The sequence below is a fragment of the Aulonocara stuartgranti genome (genome assembly GCF_965226115.1).
Source record: "Aulonocara stuartgranti genome assembly, chromosome: 14".
Lineage (NCBI taxonomy): Eukaryota > Metazoa > Chordata > Actinopteri > Cichliformes > Cichlidae > Aulonocara > Aulonocara stuartgranti.
The window spans coordinates 25,902,915-25,921,159 of NC_138950.1; the positions used below are offsets into that span (position 1 = coordinate 25,902,915).

Genomic DNA, 18,245 nt, shown 5'->3' on the forward strand with positions numbered 1-18,245 from the left:
AAGTTCTCCATAATTTATGTCCTGCAGTTACGCAGCTGTGGAGCAACGATTGGGAATTACAGTATGATATGAGCAGGAGAAAGCTGCTACAGTGAAACCCTGATGAAAGAAAAGATAAAGAAAAACAGAGAGTGAGCGAGCGAGGAAAACACGGGAGTGAATATCTTACCATCCCTACAGAGAGCGGTCACTATGGGTGTGATAAGACAAAGGAGACCATAGGAACACTTAATGTGACACTGATGGATGTCACACCAACTAAAGCAAGGAGAGCAGATAAAGATAAAATCATTTCTGCTTTATGTGCCCTTCACAATTTACCCACGTTGGCACCAATCTACTTTAAAGGCGGTGTTATACTTTACACATCTATGAGGATGCCATTGTCTGAATCCACACCCACATTAACTACATTTTGTCACCAGAGTATGAATGTGACACTCTCCGTGGCTGTCCACGTGCCCTTCGATGTCTGTGAACCACGCAGACATCACACTACAACTACTCATCTATGTGCCACGTATGAGTGAGTGAAATCCCAGCGGCTGCAGGATGATCTGTGAGCTCAACGGTTTCAGAGTCATTGTAGATTGTGTCCTGGGGCCGTGGCAATGAGGAGGGAATATATATCTAATCAGCACTTGATCATAATGTCAGCTGAAATAACCATCATACCATGCCACTGAGTATTTCAGAAACTGCTGATCTGATGGGAATTTCCCACACAACCATCTTTAGGGTTAAGATAGTCTCAAAAAGAGGAAACACCCAGAGAGCAGGAGTTCTCTGGATGAAAATGCCTGATAGGAAGGCGACAGTAATTCCATTAACCACTTGTTACAACAAAGGTGTGCAGAAGAGCATCTCTGAACACACAGCAGAAGACCACACCCGAGTGCCACTGCTGTCAACTAAGAACAGGAAACTGAGACTACAGACTGAAAAAGTGCTGCCTGGTCTAATGAGTCTTGGTTTCTGTCATCATCATGTCAATATGAACCAAAAGCTAAGACGAATGTTTCCAGCACCTTCTTTAGGCCAATTAAGATAGCTCTGAAGGTGAAAGTGGCACAACCAACTACAAACAACCTGTACCTAACAATCCTGTGTGTCACTGATGTCAATAATGCACTGGAAAAAAAAATATTTACACCCAAAATGATTACATGTAAATTCCCATTTAATTTTGTTACATAAGTGCAATGTAAATATTCAATATGATGGAATCTGGTCAAATGAAATGTACTTTTTTGGCGTACATTCAGTTTATGCCAAGCATATTTTCCTTACTGATTAATTATTTGAACAAATAAAACTTTGATTTTTATACATTTCATTTGCATTTTACTTCAAAAAAATATTGTGTCATGTCTAAAAAGTACAAGACATTTTTTTTTGAGTATAATCATTTCAGATATTGTTGTTTGTGTATCTTGTTTATGTTCGTGACCTCACAAACTCGTTTCTCTAGCCTCATAGTGAGCAGTTGAGATAACACAGTTCAAACAATAAACCTCAACTGATAGTAACAAATACCTTTTATTGATTCTAACATTTCGACGAAATGGGCCACTACACTACTTATTGATTGTGCTGACAATTATAAAAAATAATGGCTCCTCTGATAATTAAATAAATGGATATTAGTAATACTCATCATGCTGTTGCTACATTATGCCAAAAACACATAATCTGTGATTAAAAGTTAGTTTTCTGCTTTTGAGTAATCACTTAAACTCTCATTTTCAGCCTAGAAACTTATTTTAGGACTCACTGTGCTACATTCTGAAAGTGAAAATAATTTAACTTCTAGACAGGTTGAAAAAATGAACACATCAAAGAGAACAAAGAGCCTCTATAGACTAATCTGAGTTGAGCTCATTCCTCCTTCCATTTTGTGTGTTTGTAGTCGTGTGTGTGTGTGTGTGTGTGTGTGTGTGTGTGTGTGTGAGCCCGAAATGTTTTCTGCAGGCATAACTGTGTCAAATAGCACTGAATCCACCCTAAAGAGTGCACGTTTGGGTTGGGGGCTTCTCTTTTTTCTCTGATTTGGCTCTGCTGTGCTGCGAGACTCTTAACTGCTGAGAGGATTTCCACAGCAGAGGGGGAGCAGTGCTGGTTGAAAATGTGCATTACCGCCACACTCAGCCAACTAACACTCATGCACACTTTCAAGACCATTCATTATTCATTACTCCCCGCTGCCTTCCACAGCCCGAACTCGGTCTCGTGCTCCGAGCTGAGCGGAAGCGTGCTCCGGATTCAGCGTACGGGCCTGACTCAGGAGTACCGACTGAACGCTTTCACAGCATCATCAGGACGTGATTCTTATTAGAAAGCGATTGTTTAATGTGTTTCTAAACTTGGAAGTGTTCTCATAACCTGCATCCTGCATGTTATCCAGGCTTCCTGTTTCCTGAGTGAGCAGAATGAATCGCAGAAATGAGCAATGAAAGTTGGCTTTTACTGTCATATATAATCACCTACAGTATGATTTACAAATGAGGAGCAAGGAAATGTTTTTAAATCAGCTTTTCCAAACAACCTAGTCTTATTTTATTTACTTACATTATTTTACTTTGCACATAGAAACAAAATCAGCAATCCCGGCTTATTCTTGTTTGGCAAATTTCTCCAGCTCCTCCAGATTTGATGGTCTTCTGGCATGGATCTTGGTCTTCAGGTCAGGGCTTTGTGCAGGCCAGTGAGCTATGTTAACTTTGGTCAGCAGGAGTGACGTATGTTTTGGCTCGTTGTTGTGCTGAAGACAAAGGGATGACTCAGATCCAGTTTTGCTACTGACTGCTGGAGTTTGTCACACGTCCTTCTTTCTTCATGATTCCTTCCACCTTAATGAGATTCCCAGTTTCAGATACACTGGAGCATCTTCACAGCATTTTGCTCCCATCACCGTGCTTCACCGCGGGGATGGTGATCTCTGGATTGTACGGCTCTCCCTTCTTTCTCCAAACAGCTGTGGTTTCATCTCATCTGACCAAAGGATGTGTCTCCAGTAAGCATAATCTTTCTCCAGGTCGTCTTTGACATAAGTAAGAAGTGGAATTTTTCTTGGCCTGTACCCCCTCCTTTGCAGGGTTCTAGTGATTTTCTTCTTTGAGACTACAATTCCTGAAAAAGTCATTCACTAATGCCCTGGCAGTGGTTCTGTGGCCTTTAGACACATCTCTCACAAGTTTTCTTTCCAAAGTCTTGGAAATCTTCCTATTTCTGACAGGCTTGTTGTATACGACGTGGCTCTCGTTGAATTTTTTTGATGACACTTTTGGAAACTGTGATGTTGTATAGCCATCTCCTGCTTTGTGAGCATCAACAACTTTTTCTCACAAGTCTAAATTGATGTGTTGTGTTTTTGGCATGATGCTTTCTCAGTGACAGCTCAAACCCTCGCTAAAGTTTTTATACTTTGTGCAAATAGCATGCTAACCCTGAATTCTAATTAGATTATACAGGCATTGTGCATTACACAGTTAAAGCACATCATAGTACAGCAGTGGTTTGTGCTGTAGCTCAATGAAAAGGTTGGGTTTTCAGGTGGAGAAATATTTTTTTAATGACATATTTGTTATTTTGCACAAATTGAAATAATTGATTCTTTCTAAAGAACTGTATCATGTTCAGAAATGCTATGTTAAAATTACTCGCTCTAGTAAAAAAAAACAGTTGGGAAAATTTCTAATAAAAAGCTTTTTCATAGCAAGGACTAATAATTTTGTCCCATAATTTGCACTCTGTAATTAGTTTCCTAAAAATATCCAAGGTAATGCAAAGCTGTTGAGCAATATAACTCCAAATAATCTAAGGTCTGCCATCATGAACTTAAAATAAAAGAGTGTACCTTAAATTCTTTTCTTTCTTTTTTTTTTGGCCTGTCCCGTTTGGCTCTTTTGCCATCAGAATTGTTGTCTAAAGGCAAAGAAAGATGCCCAACGGATTTAAGTGTACCTTAAATTCTAAATAATAAGCAATATAAGTGTCATGAATAAATGCTAAATCACACAAATACAAATATGTATTTCTTTGTTATTATATACACGTTATTTTATTTTAGAAATCTTATGCACAAAAATACTAAGAGGTTATTTCAAGTTCATACAGTGAACGATAATCTCCTTCCTTCCTGGGACATCAACATCTGTCTGAAGTCTGTGACCTTGAAGAGTCCCCACCACCACACACATACACACAAACACACAAACACACACACACACACACACACACACACACACACCGTCTGTATTCTCACACAAATACAAGTGAAGCAACAGTATAGATCTGGATTTGAGCGCGGGATTAGGGGAAGAAATGCACAGACTAAATGTGAGTAATGCCACTGAACTTGCCTTTCAAGCTCCGGGAGCACATTCCTTTGCATGTTACCCTGAGAAACAGAGAGGCACAGATGACTACTCTGTGACATCAAAAAATTTTCAAAATGTTCAAAAGATGAGGTGCCACGCGTCCTTCCAGGATACACTACCTCCCCCCAAAATGACCACGCATTTAGCCCGGAATTACTGTGAGTGTTTACGCGCGACAGCCCAGGAAAACACCTCTCATATCCACTTGCGCGCTCCCCCGGGTTTAGTAGTAGGCTATCTTTATCTGTGGCGTCATGGATTCTGGGGTATCCTCAGTAAAGACAGGAAAAAAGTCGGCTTAGTGGGCGACCAGAAAGTGTGTGGTGCATCCACTGCTTTCAACTCGTGCAGTCAACTTTCCCGACATCAAGGAATGTGGGTGACAAATTCCCGTCTCTTATGACAGAGAGCATGCAACAAGAAACCCCCCTCCCAGCAGCCCGCTTCGTTTCCAAACACCCACGGACTCGGACAGCTTACCTGCTCCACGCAGCACGTCGACAGCACGCGGACGCTGAATGTGGATCCTCGCTCAGTATCTTCAAACCGCGCTCCAAAGCCTCACATAGCAACACAAATAAAAAAAGCCCTGCGCAGATCCAGGTCCTCTCTCAGAGCAACCCTCACTGTCGTCCTCCTCGGTCACCATGGGAAAGCGCGCCATCTTGCGGCCGATCGGATTGCGCGGAGCAACAGGTGTATGGAGGGAGGGACAGGTGAGGACGCTGCGTTCAGAAGCCCTCGGAAAAATATGGAGATTATTTCAAACTCAGCTTCAGTGGTTAAAGCGATCTTTAAACAGGACTCGCTTTTTGTGACACGATTAGTTAACCCAATGGTTCATTTAAAAAAAAATTTAAAATAAAATAATGCAAAAACGAAACAAAACAAAACAAAGAAATCATATGGTTTTCAAGCGTCAGGCGTGGCCAAGGTTATTATAGTTAACTAAAACTAAACACTAAAACTAAATGTGAACAAATCTTTTCAGTTAACTAAAATAAAGATAAAAACTAGACTTTTGAAAAAAATAAAACTAATAAAATTATTTAGTGAACTTGGAAAACTAACTATAAAAAATATAGAGGACACATCAGTTAGTTTGGCTAAAAAAATAAATAAATAAAATCTTGTAACACCTGTACTGATTCTGATTCTGATTCTGATTCATACAATAAAAGTAAATACTAAAATTGAGACTGAAAATAACAGAAACTAAACTACAATTCAACACTTTCAAGCAATAAAAACTAATCTGAAATGCCCATATCGGATTAGAAATTAAGTGCCAAATTGTACTTCAACTGAAACATATTACAGCATATTATTGCTGTTATTACAGGTGGGTTATTATTAGTTGTGTGATGATGGTTGTATTGTATATGCTGGTGTTTACATTAGTTTTTGATAATATAAAAATGTAATAAGGAAGAAAAGTACGGAAGCGTAGAGCTGCCACCCAGGCAAAAGAAAAATACAAGTGTATCACGTTTAACGTGAAAAGTTTATTGTTCTAACAAGATACTTTTCCTGTTTGTACAATATTCTATCATGTTTGTACAATATACACGTTTGAACAACATAATATCAATAATAACGTGATATTATGTTGTTCAAACGTGAAAAGTATATTAGGAAAGTAGGAAAAGGCTTGTAGCAAAGGCGATATAGTTTTTCACTGTATTGACGTCATTCATTCATTGCTCTGGTCAGTAGATGGTGGTATTTTCCCAGGCATCGCGTCCGGCGTGAGACTTCATTTTGCGGTGCCTTCAAAATAAAAGCACATGATTTTGTCTACTTCATGGAGCGATACGTGAATGAAGTACATGAGAAATGAATGGGAACTATTAACGTCAAAAATATGTATTTGTATATTATACACGAAAATACATTCTACTGTGGCATTGAAATAAAAACACACATGACTTTTGCTATAGCGTATGCTGTTTTCGTAAATACGTACCTGGGTACAACTTTGAAAAAATGTTTTCTACATAAATATATACAAATTAAGTATCCCAGTTTACAAAAAAAGAGATATTATTTTTAAATTAATAAATAGCCTGGCATTATATTGTAAATTTCTCAAGCAGTATTAAATTGTCCTCAAAGAGGATTTTACTTTGAATTCGCACCGGATGTTGCATCTTATCCTGGCCCGCTTCACACAGGAGACCGCTGATGGTGGACGGAGAAGCTATCCGTAATCTTTTTCAAAGGGCTTGAACGTGTGAGGATGCTGGTGAAGTTTGTACAAACTAGCAAACAGCCTGGAGTCTTTTACGAGTCCGTTTTAGTCAGGTGAGCGGTCACTGAACTTAATTATGTTTTTTGTATGTTTGTTTGTTTGTTAGCATCTCTTCCAAATCCATTTAAATTAGCCTGAAGCATGATTGCGTCCACATAAACACCACAAGTGGCTCTCTGGACAGCTGTGAGCGTGGGTAGGCCAGACTGAGCGTGCACCATGAGCAAACTTATCGCTTACTGACGTATTTTTTAAAATGTAGACGTAATTACTGATTTGGGATGGACCTAACACTTTATGTTCTTTCCTCTGTACCTTCCACAGTTTTCTTTGTTCGTTTTGCTCACTGTCTGTTTTATTTTTCTGTCTTTCAGACTCGAGAAATGACATAAGAAGTCTGTTTGTACAGGCAGGTAGTGGTGCCACATAAATCTGCTTTCTCCAGGCTTTAGCTTTGTTGACAAAACAAAAACACACCCAGGCTACTTAGAAAGTTGAAGTAGGAGGAAAAGGAGGAGGAGGTAGAGGAAATCAGTCTCTCCTCATGGCCAGCGGGCGTTTTCCAGGCAAGAGTGCAGATGTGGCCATCAACAACTGGACTGCTCCATCTCAGGGCAGACCGCTGTGTGTCAACGGGACACCATGGATCCTTTACCTGCTTGAGGAATGTGTGGACAACATCTGGGAGTACTGCAGTGTTGTGATAGGACTCATATCCATGTTCTGTTTTTTGTTGTCCACGATACCGTGAGTAATTACTTTGATTATTGTCGGCTTATCGTGCAACCAGCTCAGCCAGTCAGAAATGTTAATGTCTTATATTTGTCTTTAATCTGACTTGCTGGGTCTTTCCAGGCAGGTCTATGAGGCCTATCGGAATGGAAAAGTGGAGGAGGCCATGTCTTTTGGGTTTCTCGTCTTCCTCCTCAGTGGAGACCTGACCAGCTTCGCTGGATGCTATCTCACTAGCCAGCTGCCCATTCAGGTGAACACAGACAACTCAGCCTGGCTGGTTGAGGTCTGCTGGCTGTGCAGTGTGAATCTCTATCAAGCTTTTGAAGGGATAGTCATTATCCTGATACTGATTTTCTTTTTTTCATTTTACTTGACATTTCTCTCTCTTGATTTGTCCCACTCTCAGGTTGTCACAGTGGTGTTTTACATCTTCACTGACTTGATTCTCGTCTCCCAGTTTCTCTACTATAAGATCAAAAACAGCTCCAGCAGAAGTGAGTCCTGACACCGTCTCTGCTCTTAGGTTAAACCTCTGGCAAAGCATGATGCCTGGTTTAAATACAGCACTGTGCAAAAGTCTTATAACATAAAGAAGTGATGGGTAACGCAAGACTTTTGTGCACTTGTTATGTAGCATTTTCCATCACAACCATCTCAGGGGTTTATAGAGAATGGTCCAAAAAACAGAAAGTATCCAGTGAGCAGCAGATGAATGGATAAAAGAGATTGTTTCGAGTACATAAGAAGACAAATAAAATAACCACATTACAAACAACACATGCAGAAGAGCATCTCTGAATGCACAGCACATTTCACCTTGACGCACATGTGCTGCAGCAGCAGAAGACCACACCGAGTACAGAGCTAAGAACAGGAAACCGAGGATACAGTTTACATAGGCTCAATAAAACTGGACAATCGCATCGTGGTCATGCAGCAGACAAATCTTCAGCAACTGTGTGATCCTATAGTGTCTAACAATGTGTAAGAATTCAGGCAGTGCTAATGGAAAAATGGGGTGAATGTCTAATTACCTCCACCAAGGAGGTTGTGTTTTTGGTAATGTTTCCGTGTGTCTTATTTATAGCTCCAAAAGTTTTGAATGAGTTGTGATAAAACCTTGCAGGGGTGTAGAGTAGGGTTTAATATTATACAATAGTTATTCAAGTTATTTATATCCAGTTATCATTAGAGATGGACCGATCCGATATTACGTATCGGTATCGGTCCGATACTGACCTAAATTACTGGATCGGATATCGGAGAAAAATAAAAAATGTAATCCGATCCATTAAATATCACGAAAGCAGCTCACAAAACTTGCAACACGCCGTAACTCACCTCAGAACGTTAGCACGTCGGAGCAGTATGCATCACGTGATAGAGCAGCTGTGGCATGCAGGACCTGTCGGTGGTCTGGATAGCATGTGGAGCTTCGCTAGCAACCTGGCATTTCATCTCCGACAAAGTTATCCCCGAGAGAAGTAAAGCAAGTGTGTAAGTCCATCTCTGAATGTTTGTAAAGCATTCCTGCGTTAAGCTTAACAAGCGACTGCCTCTCCTGCTGCTACTTCAATCGTGAAACTGCTTAAATCAGCTGATCGGCTTTTCTGTCGCGAGTCTGTCTCTCGTTTGTTTTTGGTCCACTTTGCGCCAGAAAGAGGAAACCAGCGGCTGAACAACAGCAGCACGTTTAAGCTTGATAAGCTGTTGTTAGAATTTATTTATTATTACTTTCTACACCAGGATCTTTTTCTACGTAGCTGACGGCTGGTAACTGTGCAGGGGCGGATCTAGCAAAGTTTAGCCAGGGGGGCCGATAGGGCATTAACTGGGAAAAGGGGGCACAAAGACATACTTTTCTTTCTTATTCTCATTTAAAATGTCTAGCTTTTAATAAATAATTATCTGACACACAAAGTTTTAATTTGATGTAAAATGAATAGAAGTCAATTACTGTATATAGTGACTATTAAGTCTAATATACCCTAGTAAGCTATAGTACTTTTTACTTTGGGAAGGTACCATCTGTGCAGTCTGCAATTTTGTTGAAGAAAGATGTTGAATCTATTTAATATTTCTGTGCATTTTTTTTCACACTGCATCAAATTAAGGTTGATTACGTCGATTAAGCATCATGAGGTGGCGCGTGAGGGGTGGTTCCCTATTTTTTATTTATTTAATTTTGTTGTTGCTGGGAGTTGGAACCCTATTAGTTAGGTTGCTTAATATTTACGCTAAGTACTCTTTAAAATACCAGAATAGGGAGGATGGTGTAGGTCTAAGTTTATTAGATTGATCAGTATTGCTGAACTATGAAATATTTTTTTTTGCATACAGGTATAACAGAATAGCTTTAGTGTAGTTGTTGTTTTAAACTTGAGTATGAACTTGCAGACTTGCAAAATGCAGCAAGATATTTTAAAAAACAGTTTTGTTGATTAAAAAACACTATATCGGATTCATATCGGTATCGGCAGATATCCAAATTTATGATATCGGTATCGGTATCGGACATAAAAAAGTGGTATCGTGCCATCTCTAGTTATCATCCTACTCCTACATAATGTTTGTGTAGTCAGTGTAACACACTGTTTGCTGCTACAACTACACATGTTTCTTTTCCAAATATTTATTTATAAGTGACTTATGTATGTATGTATGTATATATATATATATGTATATATTGTACTATTCTTAGTTAGCGTATTGTCTGTCTTGTCTTAATGTTGGTTTAAAATGGAGCACTGTAACAAAAAATAATTTCCCCCAGGGATCAATAAAGTATTCTGATTCTGATTCTGATAAACATCTGTCGTGCTGCCCTTATCTGATTTGCACTGCTCTGCAAACTTCATTGGGTAGTAATCTTAATTATACTGTTGCCTAAGCAAGACTGAACCTACAGGTACTGTTTTTGTTGTTGCTGGATACGTTTGTTACTGAGTTTGTGTGTGTTTGTCGTTTAGAAAATCCCGCGCTGAAGTGGGTGTGCTTCATGTGGTGTGGCGCTGGGACATTAGCACTCCTGGCTTTACCCAAGCTCATTATAGACAACGGTTCACATTTAAACACTCAGGTAAGACGCAAACACCTTTCCACTTGAGATTACCCACTCTTCCGTAGGTGCAGCATTAACTCTTTTCTCTTTATTTCACTGTTATCTTACCCAGAGTCCAGCCAGCTCCAAGTCAGTGGAAATCACTGGTTATGTATGTGGATATTTGGCATCTGTTTTCTACCTCTGCTCCCGTTTTCCACAAATCCATAAAAATGTAAGTAACTTTTTTTTTTGACTCACTTTATTCTCAGAAACATGGTTTGTGTGTTTGGATTGGAGGTTTGTGGAAAGCTCAAATTACTATGTATGAGTTGGTCATAAATGGGGATGGAGAAGATGGTGAAGTATGGATATTTGTGAATACTGCATGTGTGTCAAAATGAAAGCCAGGCGTTGAAGACAATGGCGCTGTTGTGCTGAAGAAACACATTGGCTCGATTGCAGCGATTAATCACCAGAGGGGATTGTCTCAGTAGCGTGCTAGTGCCAGAGAGACTTCTGGGCACAAAACATGGACTCCCATGATGTTGTAAATCATTTAGGTCGCTTTTGCCCCTGTGGAAATGTAAACATGTTAGAGCACGTCCAAAATGTCATTCCAAGTCTACAAAACAATTAAAACTGTTGCTGTTTAGGATTCCCTTCAGAGTTTCTCTCACATACGCTCACTTGTTGCCTGACATTGTGGGGGAATAATCAGCAGGATATTCATACTCTGCTGCTAAACACTTCTTCAGGGACGGACTGAATTTAGCAGCGACAGCAGAGTGTAAAACTCCATTTTATCTTTCAAGGTTGAAATGTGTCTTTGGTTTCTTAATATCGGATGGATACTGCCTTTCCTCATCCTTTCAGTGATAGATGCGATGAACAAAGCCAGCCTGTTTATGTGAAGCACACATGCTTCCTGCTGTTTGTTAGTAGGATGAATTCGCTGTTGGCTGTTATCTCTTTTGGGGATTTGTTGATACCAATAAAGCAATTCAATAAATCTAGTCTTATCCTTTAATCTTGTTGAGGTTCTCTGTGTCTGTTTGTTTGGAGTGCAAGTCCACTGAATTGAGATTAATGTAAGTGAAACAACATGTACTTAACTCTTTTTTTCATTGACAGTGACTCTGGGTTTTTGTGTGTGGGGGGGCTTCATGAAACCAGTTGTTGTTGTCACAGGTGGTGCTATAAAGAGGCCAGGAAAAATCCAACTCCACCAAATTAGCACTAAATTACGCTTGTTGTTTAGTTGTTTAAATTCCTTTTTTCTTCTTTTGTGGTGAGGTATCCCAGCAGACATCGAGGCAAAGTTTAAACCTTCACATAAGACATCGTTACAGGGAAAGTTGCCATTTTTATCCGGCTGTAGCTGTGGGAGACCAATCAGACAAATGTTTCTGGCCATCCCTGCTAACAATAAGAGTCGCTATAAGCCCAGTGTAAGACTGCTGTGGTGCTTCTTGTTTGTCTGTTAATTATCTGTTAACTATTCTAGTTCCAGCGACAGTCTACAGAGGGCACCTCCTACCTGCTGTTCGCCCTGGCCATGATGGGTAATGGGACGTATGGGCTGAGCGTCATAGTTGTCCTTCCGGCATTGAAGGGCTCCAAACAGAACTTCATCGTCAAACATCTGGCCTGGCTCATCGGCAGCCTGGGAGTCCTCATACTCGACTGTTTTGTATCCTTCAAATAATAATAATAAGCCCAACTGTACAAACTTAATGCAAAATCTGACCCGATAAATCATAATAGGGTAATATTGCTTGTGATGTTTTTGCATGTGCAGTAAATTTAAAGCATTCAGCATGCTGATTTTGTCCCAACTTGTGTACAACCCCAATTAGAAAACAGCTGTCTGAAATGTAAATAAAATAAATGCAGTGATTTGCAAATTTGATAGTAGAACATGTCAAATGTTTAAATGGTTTATTATTTACAGGAAAAAATAAGCTGAATTTAGAGTTTAATGTCCATGTTTACCACTGTGTACCGTCCCACTTCAGCACCAGGGGCCCGTTCTTCGTACGTCGCTCACTACATCCAAGATCAAATGACACATCCAAGACCAAACCATCGCGCTAACCGTGAGCTCGCTAATCCGGTTCCCCGAACACACCTGCTGTTGACGATTAGTACAGCTGGACGCAGTAATGTGACATCACTGGGTGTCGTAAAAGGGGCTACGCATCGATAGTGGAAACATTGATCGGCAACCCTCTGATTGGTCGGCGAAAATGTCGACGGAGCGCGCTCGGCTCGGTATTTTTCGGCAGCAGAGCAAGAACTCTTGAGTGAGGGATTTCAGGAGTTTCAGAGTTTAATCAGAACGCAAGGGAACACTGCAAAGGCTGCAAAAGCAAGGAGAGAGGGCTGGCAGAAAGTTGCTGACAAATTAAACTCGTAAGTAATTTAATAATAACAATAATAATGGAGTGGATTTATATAGCGCTTTTCAAGGCACCCAAAGCGCTTTACAATGCCACTATTCAGTCACTCTCACATTCACACACTGGTGGAGGCAGCTACAGTTGTAGCCACAGCTGCCCTGGGGCAGACTGACAGAAGCCAGGCTGCCATATCGCGCCATCGGCCCCTCTGGCCAACACCAGTAGGCGGTAGGGTAGATTTATCATATCACACTATATTATCCAATATTATATTACATTATATTATATTATAATATGTTATATTATATCCCCTTTCACATTAGAGCCACAACAGGACCCACTAGAACATGGGAACAGGTAAAAGTGAAATATAAGAATATTCTACAGAATGGTAATATTTATCACTTATATTGCTTTTCGTCTCTTGGAAAGAGACCCTGAAATAATCTGTTTGTTTATAACAGCAACCAAGAAAAGGGCAGAGCAAAAAAAAAGACAGGTGGTGGTCCTGCACCCCCTCGTCAACAAGTTGGTTAAGTAAATAATATCCTCACGGGAAAATCGATATCTCTCTATGAGCACACTGTCGCGCTGAGCTAACGGATCCTGTCTGTCCCGCAATATACGCTGAATTCTGAAAACTCTCCTTATCAATCTTGCACCTTCCGCAATGGGTTGCTCGCATATACGGACAGGACATGGCTGCGACAGGCTTCCCAAATCCACCTTCGCTTTTATAGCCGTGGTCTCTCATCTTGATTACACAAAGTAATTTGCAATTGCTACTCTGAAATATGAATTACATCTGTAATAATCACATACATGTGATAGAATGTTAATAGTACATTTCCCTTTTTTAGGAAATGACCTGTATGTATCTGTGTGACATCAATAAAAGGATCAAGTGCTGCATTGTCTTTAGTTACATTGATGTTATTTATTTATGGTGAAACAGTGGTGGAATATTGCTGTTGCTTTCGTATAAATGAAGCGGACATACCTGCGTGGCCGCGATCTAATCCTGTTTACATAAAGTAAACCTGCTCCCCAGCAGGTTTACGCTTACGACTCTGTTGCTATGGCAGCAAGTCCCGGATGAGCTTCGGGGAACCGAACGATCCAAGATCACGCGAAATCGTCAACAATCAAATCCAGCTAACTTACTTAGCGAGGTACGAAGAACGGGCCCCTGGACTCTTCTACTGTGAAACTGCTGTTGTGATGGCAGCAGCATGTGGTTTAGCATTTGCTGAAATCTGCTAGGACTTCCCTGAAAAAGACGTTGGTCCCTCTACTCCATGTTTTCCCAAACAAATTTGAAATCTTCTGACCACAGAACTGTTTTCCACTTTGCTTTAGACCATTTAAATGAGCCTTGGCTCAGAGAAGACGGTGTTCATATAAGTCTTCTTCTTTGCATGACAGAGCTACAATCTTTATTCATGAATATCATGGTGAACTGTGGTCAGACAGTGATTTGTGCAAGTGTTCCTGAGCCCATGCAGTGATTTCCATCACAGAATCATGTTTTTAATGCAGTGCTGCCTGAGGGCCCAAAGATCAAAAGCATCCAGTGTTGATTTTCAGCCTTGTCTCTTGCACACAGAGATTTCTCCAGATTCTCTGAATCTTTTGATGATGATACTTAGACGATAAGATATTCCAAGTCTTCACTATTTTACACTGAGTAACATTATTCTAAAATTCTCTCATAATTTAAAGACAGATTTTAGTAGGTTGGTAGGTTTTCAGTGACTTCAGCCTTAAGGTCAAGGTCAGAGGGAGGAAAATCATGTGAGTGCGATAACTTGAGAACAAGGCGACGTAGGATTTTAACATTCATACCATAGGTGCGTCTGCCAAGAGGCTGAGGGGTAGCACTGGCTGCTGCCAGTCTTTTCATTTCTGAGAAACACCAGTCTCTTAGATGTTCTTTTTATACCCAGTCACGTTGCTATTCAACAGGTTTTCATCCCAATGTGTAACATACCAACGACTGTGACAAATCGTTACTATGTTACGCGTTCGGATGCGTGAGAGCAGGTTGGAATGAACCTACACGTGTGGAGGCATGACAGCGGGCTGACATGAATCTATAAATGTGTTAAGGTTAGGAATAGAAAGCTGCTAAGTCATTGCTTCGAAATGACCTCAAATTTACTTAACATGCTAAATTTTCTCAGTTTCAACATTTGCTATGTTTTCCACGTTGTGTTGTGAATAAAATATGGGTTTATTAGATTTGCAAATCATTGCTTTCTGATTTTATTTCAATTTTACACAGCGTCCCAACCTTTTTGATATTGCAGTTGTAAAATGTCTGAACTTACAGTGTCCGTACAACCCTTGACCGAATCAGGTAACTGCCCAGTTCATCATGTACAGGAAGAACATTTCTGCCAAAAGCAGTGCGCTACGCCATATCCCAGAGGTGGAACCTCTTCTGAGTGAGGAAGAGGAGCTGACAGTGTTGTAGGACAGAGATCAAACACCAGCAGCGATTGGACTATCAGTCTTTGTTTGGAGCTCTCAGGGGTTGCTGAACATGAGTCTCATTTTCTTTGCACACAAGAGGACAATCTCCTGTTTAGTGTGTTAATAAAGAAAGAAAGAGGAGGTAACAGTTTCCTTAACACTGGAGATTAACTACCAGTTTAGAAGCTCTTCCATAGTTTCTCTTTAGTCTGGCTTGCCTGCATGACTTGGGTCATTTTTGCACTTGGACCTCTTGATTTTGTTTATGGATGGAAAAACTATATTTAAAAGCAATCAGTGAGCTTCCATGTTTAAAATAGGGCTCTTAAAACCAATTAGCCATTTCTAAAATGAAACCTTTGCCAGTATCTGCGGAACCTGATGTATTAATATATTTTTTAAGATAGTAGGTATCAGCACCAAAAGCCAACGAAAGCAAATTTTCCAAATACTCCCCTAGTAAGCACAGAAGTGTGGAATTACATTGGTCTTATCTCACTTTGTGGCCCTGTAGCTAACCCTTTACAGCCATACGAGACAACGCTGGGATAAAAAGAACCAACTCTGATGTTTTAATGTGAATCTGATAGTGTTATATAATGTGAAAAGGATTTTTCGTGTTTAATGTTTAAGGACTAGTGGATTTCTTTGCTTTGCGTTCTCTTTGTTGTCCACCAGGAGAAACAGTGTGTACCCTTTAAAACTGTTAATAGTCTTAATATAAATGCATTGCATAAACACATCACTGTTTTTAAGCTAATGTGAATCAGATTGTTAAAGTAGATAATAACTTAAGAAACTGTATTTCTTAAAAACAGCAGTTGAACTGTTTGTCCTTCCAAGTCCCTGATTATGACCTCCCTGCAGATGTCCTCTCTTAAGTTTCCGTGTGCTGGCATTGTCTTTTTAAAAATGTTATAACGTTTATTAAAAAAGAAAGAAGACGCGTTCAATGACGTTATCTAAAAATAGGAGCATTATAAAATTAGTCCACGTGTCTAATCTGTCATCGGGTTTGTGGGAGAGAGTATGCTCTTGTCAAGCCAAATTTATTTGCATTATTTCGTAGCGTGTCCTTATTAGCTTCTTTACAGTTGTTCCCAGAACTAATGCTAATTGAATAGATGACAACAGAGGAGAGAAAGGAAAAAAATGGTGTACTAATAGATGAGTGGTTTCATCTTATGATTATATTTTTTTGTAAGTATTGATTTAGACTAATGCTAATAATAATAATAATAGTCTTAATAATATTAGTTAATTCATAGTAAATTAGTTACTAGTGAATTATATTCTTTCTTCTGACAGATGGTTTTCTCATACAACATGTATGTGGCATAGTCACTTTTAACCTGATCATCTGTTTAACTTCAGTTCTGCAGATTTCTCTACCTCAGGCAAGTGTGGGCATCTTTTTGTGTTAAAAAACAAACAAACCATTAGTCATTAGTCCCAGTACTAGCCCGAGAAAATTCATTTGCAAATATGCAATAATAACTTCTTCACTAATAATTCAGTACTTCTAGTGATTTATTGTATTTTCAAAATGTTCCTGTTTCTCTGATTGTTTTTGTATTGAATATATTATTAGGACCTTTTGCTGCTACAGACTGTGGAGCATATATATAAGTTGTTGAGATGGGTTTATTTTATTTCCTTTTTTAATCTTCCATTGTGTTGCCTTTTAATAAATGTGTATTATGCCAAGTTTAAATAACTCCATTGTATCTTTCTAAAATATACTATGTACTGTTTTGATTGAAAGAAATCAAGAATTTGGTCTCAAATTTCACATCAAAGTTTGAAGGTTCTGTCTTTGAGTCACAGAAATGTACAAGTTTACAATGTCTTCTCAGTCATGTCCGTAGTTTGCTGAACGAAACTGTGCACCTCCACAGTGGATTTTAAATCCAAAACTCGAGATGCGATTGAAATGCAGGCTTTCAGCTCTACTTCAAGGGGTTTTATCAAAATGTTGCATTAACTGTTTATGAATTACAGCCAATTTTATGCACAGTCCTCCATTTTCCCTGACTCAAGCAGACTTTGCTAGAAAACATCCAAAATAGCCTGAAGTAGCAGTTCTGGGAGAAAAAGACTAAAAAAATATTTGGACAGAATAACAACATAAATTTATACCAGAATTATGGAAAGAGGCAAGTATGGAGGAAAAATTGGCTCATAGTGGAGGCAGTTTTATGGCATAGCTTTGTATAGCTGCCATTGGAAGCTGGGCATTAGTGTCTAAGGGTGACGTAAAGTAGCAGGCTGAATTGTGAAGTGTACAGGCTATACTCATACAAAATGCCACAGAGTCGATCAGACAGCTACAGTAACCATGAGCGCTCAAACTCCATGCGCGACTTCTGAAAACAATGCTGCAAAAGCACATATAACACAAACAGAAGGACATGCAGCAAAAGGTCATAACAGACCCCTGGAAGCGACAAGCCAACAGTCTAATACCAAACATGTACAGTATTGTATGGCTCAATTAAAACACATTACTCTTCCAGCTTGCCTCAGCTGTTATAGCAGAAACACTTCCGTTGTATTTTATTGAACTTCCGTTGTGTTCTGTATTTCTGCAGTATTCCCATATTAAATGTTGGTGTTTTTGTAAGTCGGGCCTCTCAGGACCACCGCATACAGCGCTCCACGGTGCAAATAATACTGACGCAAAGCATCCAAGAGTTTCTCAATGCAGCGAAATTGGATATTTTTCAATGGCCGAGCCAATCACCTGATCCCAACCCAACAGAGCAGGCTTCTCAATTATTAAATACAAAACTGAAGGCAGAGAGACCCAGAAACGAGCAGCAACTGTGAAGGTCTGGCAGAGCAACTCCAGGAAAGAAACAGCATTTGGTGATGTTCTGTTTTATAGACTCACAGTTAACTTTAAGCCTCATTAAACGCTACATTTTTTTTGGGGGGGGGGGGGGGGGGGGGAGTCCTATCTT

At 39.7% G+C, this 18,245-nt stretch overlaps 2 protein-coding genes across 8 annotated transcripts in view; one reads left to right on the forward strand and one right to left on the reverse strand.

Annotated features, from left to right (window-relative positions):
• Nucleotides 1-5,099, reverse strand: part of veph1 (ventricular zone expressed PH domain-containing 1) — a 91,001-nt gene extending 85,902 nt beyond the window's left edge. For all 5 annotated transcript variants that reach the window (XR_014270617.1, XM_082501780.1, XM_082501778.1 and 2 more), the window contains exon 1: nt 4,860-5,099. The gene's annotated coding sequence lies outside the window, so the exon portion shown is untranslated. The remainder of the gene's footprint in view (nt 1-4,859) is intronic.
• A 1,411-nt stretch (nt 5,100-6,510) lies between these two features.
• Nucleotides 6,511-17,823, forward strand: LOC309687718 (lysosomal amino acid transporter 1 homolog). Of its 3 annotated transcripts, none has more exons than XM_082502876.1 (8): nt 6,511-6,683; nt 7,005-7,377; nt 7,486-7,615; nt 7,772-7,859; nt 10,335-10,444; nt 10,539-10,640; nt 11,913-12,098; nt 15,167-17,823. In XM_082502876.1, the coding sequence occupies exons 2-8, from the start codon at nt 7,175-7,177 to the stop codon at nt 15,281-15,283; spliced, it is 936 nt and encodes a 311-aa protein (XP_082359002.1). In that variant the 5' UTR covers nt 6,511-6,683; nt 7,005-7,174; the 3' UTR covers nt 15,284-17,823. The 3 variants fall into 3 exon arrangements, with proteins under 3 accessions (XP_082359002.1, XP_082359003.1, XP_082359004.1); XM_082502877.1 differs by lacking the exon at nt 6,511-6,683 and adding an exon at nt 6,690-6,826; XM_082502878.1 differs by lacking the exon at nt 6,511-6,683 and having other exon boundaries at nt 7,195-7,377; nt 7,490-7,615.
• The last annotated feature ends 422 nt before the right edge of the window (nt 17,824-18,245 follow it).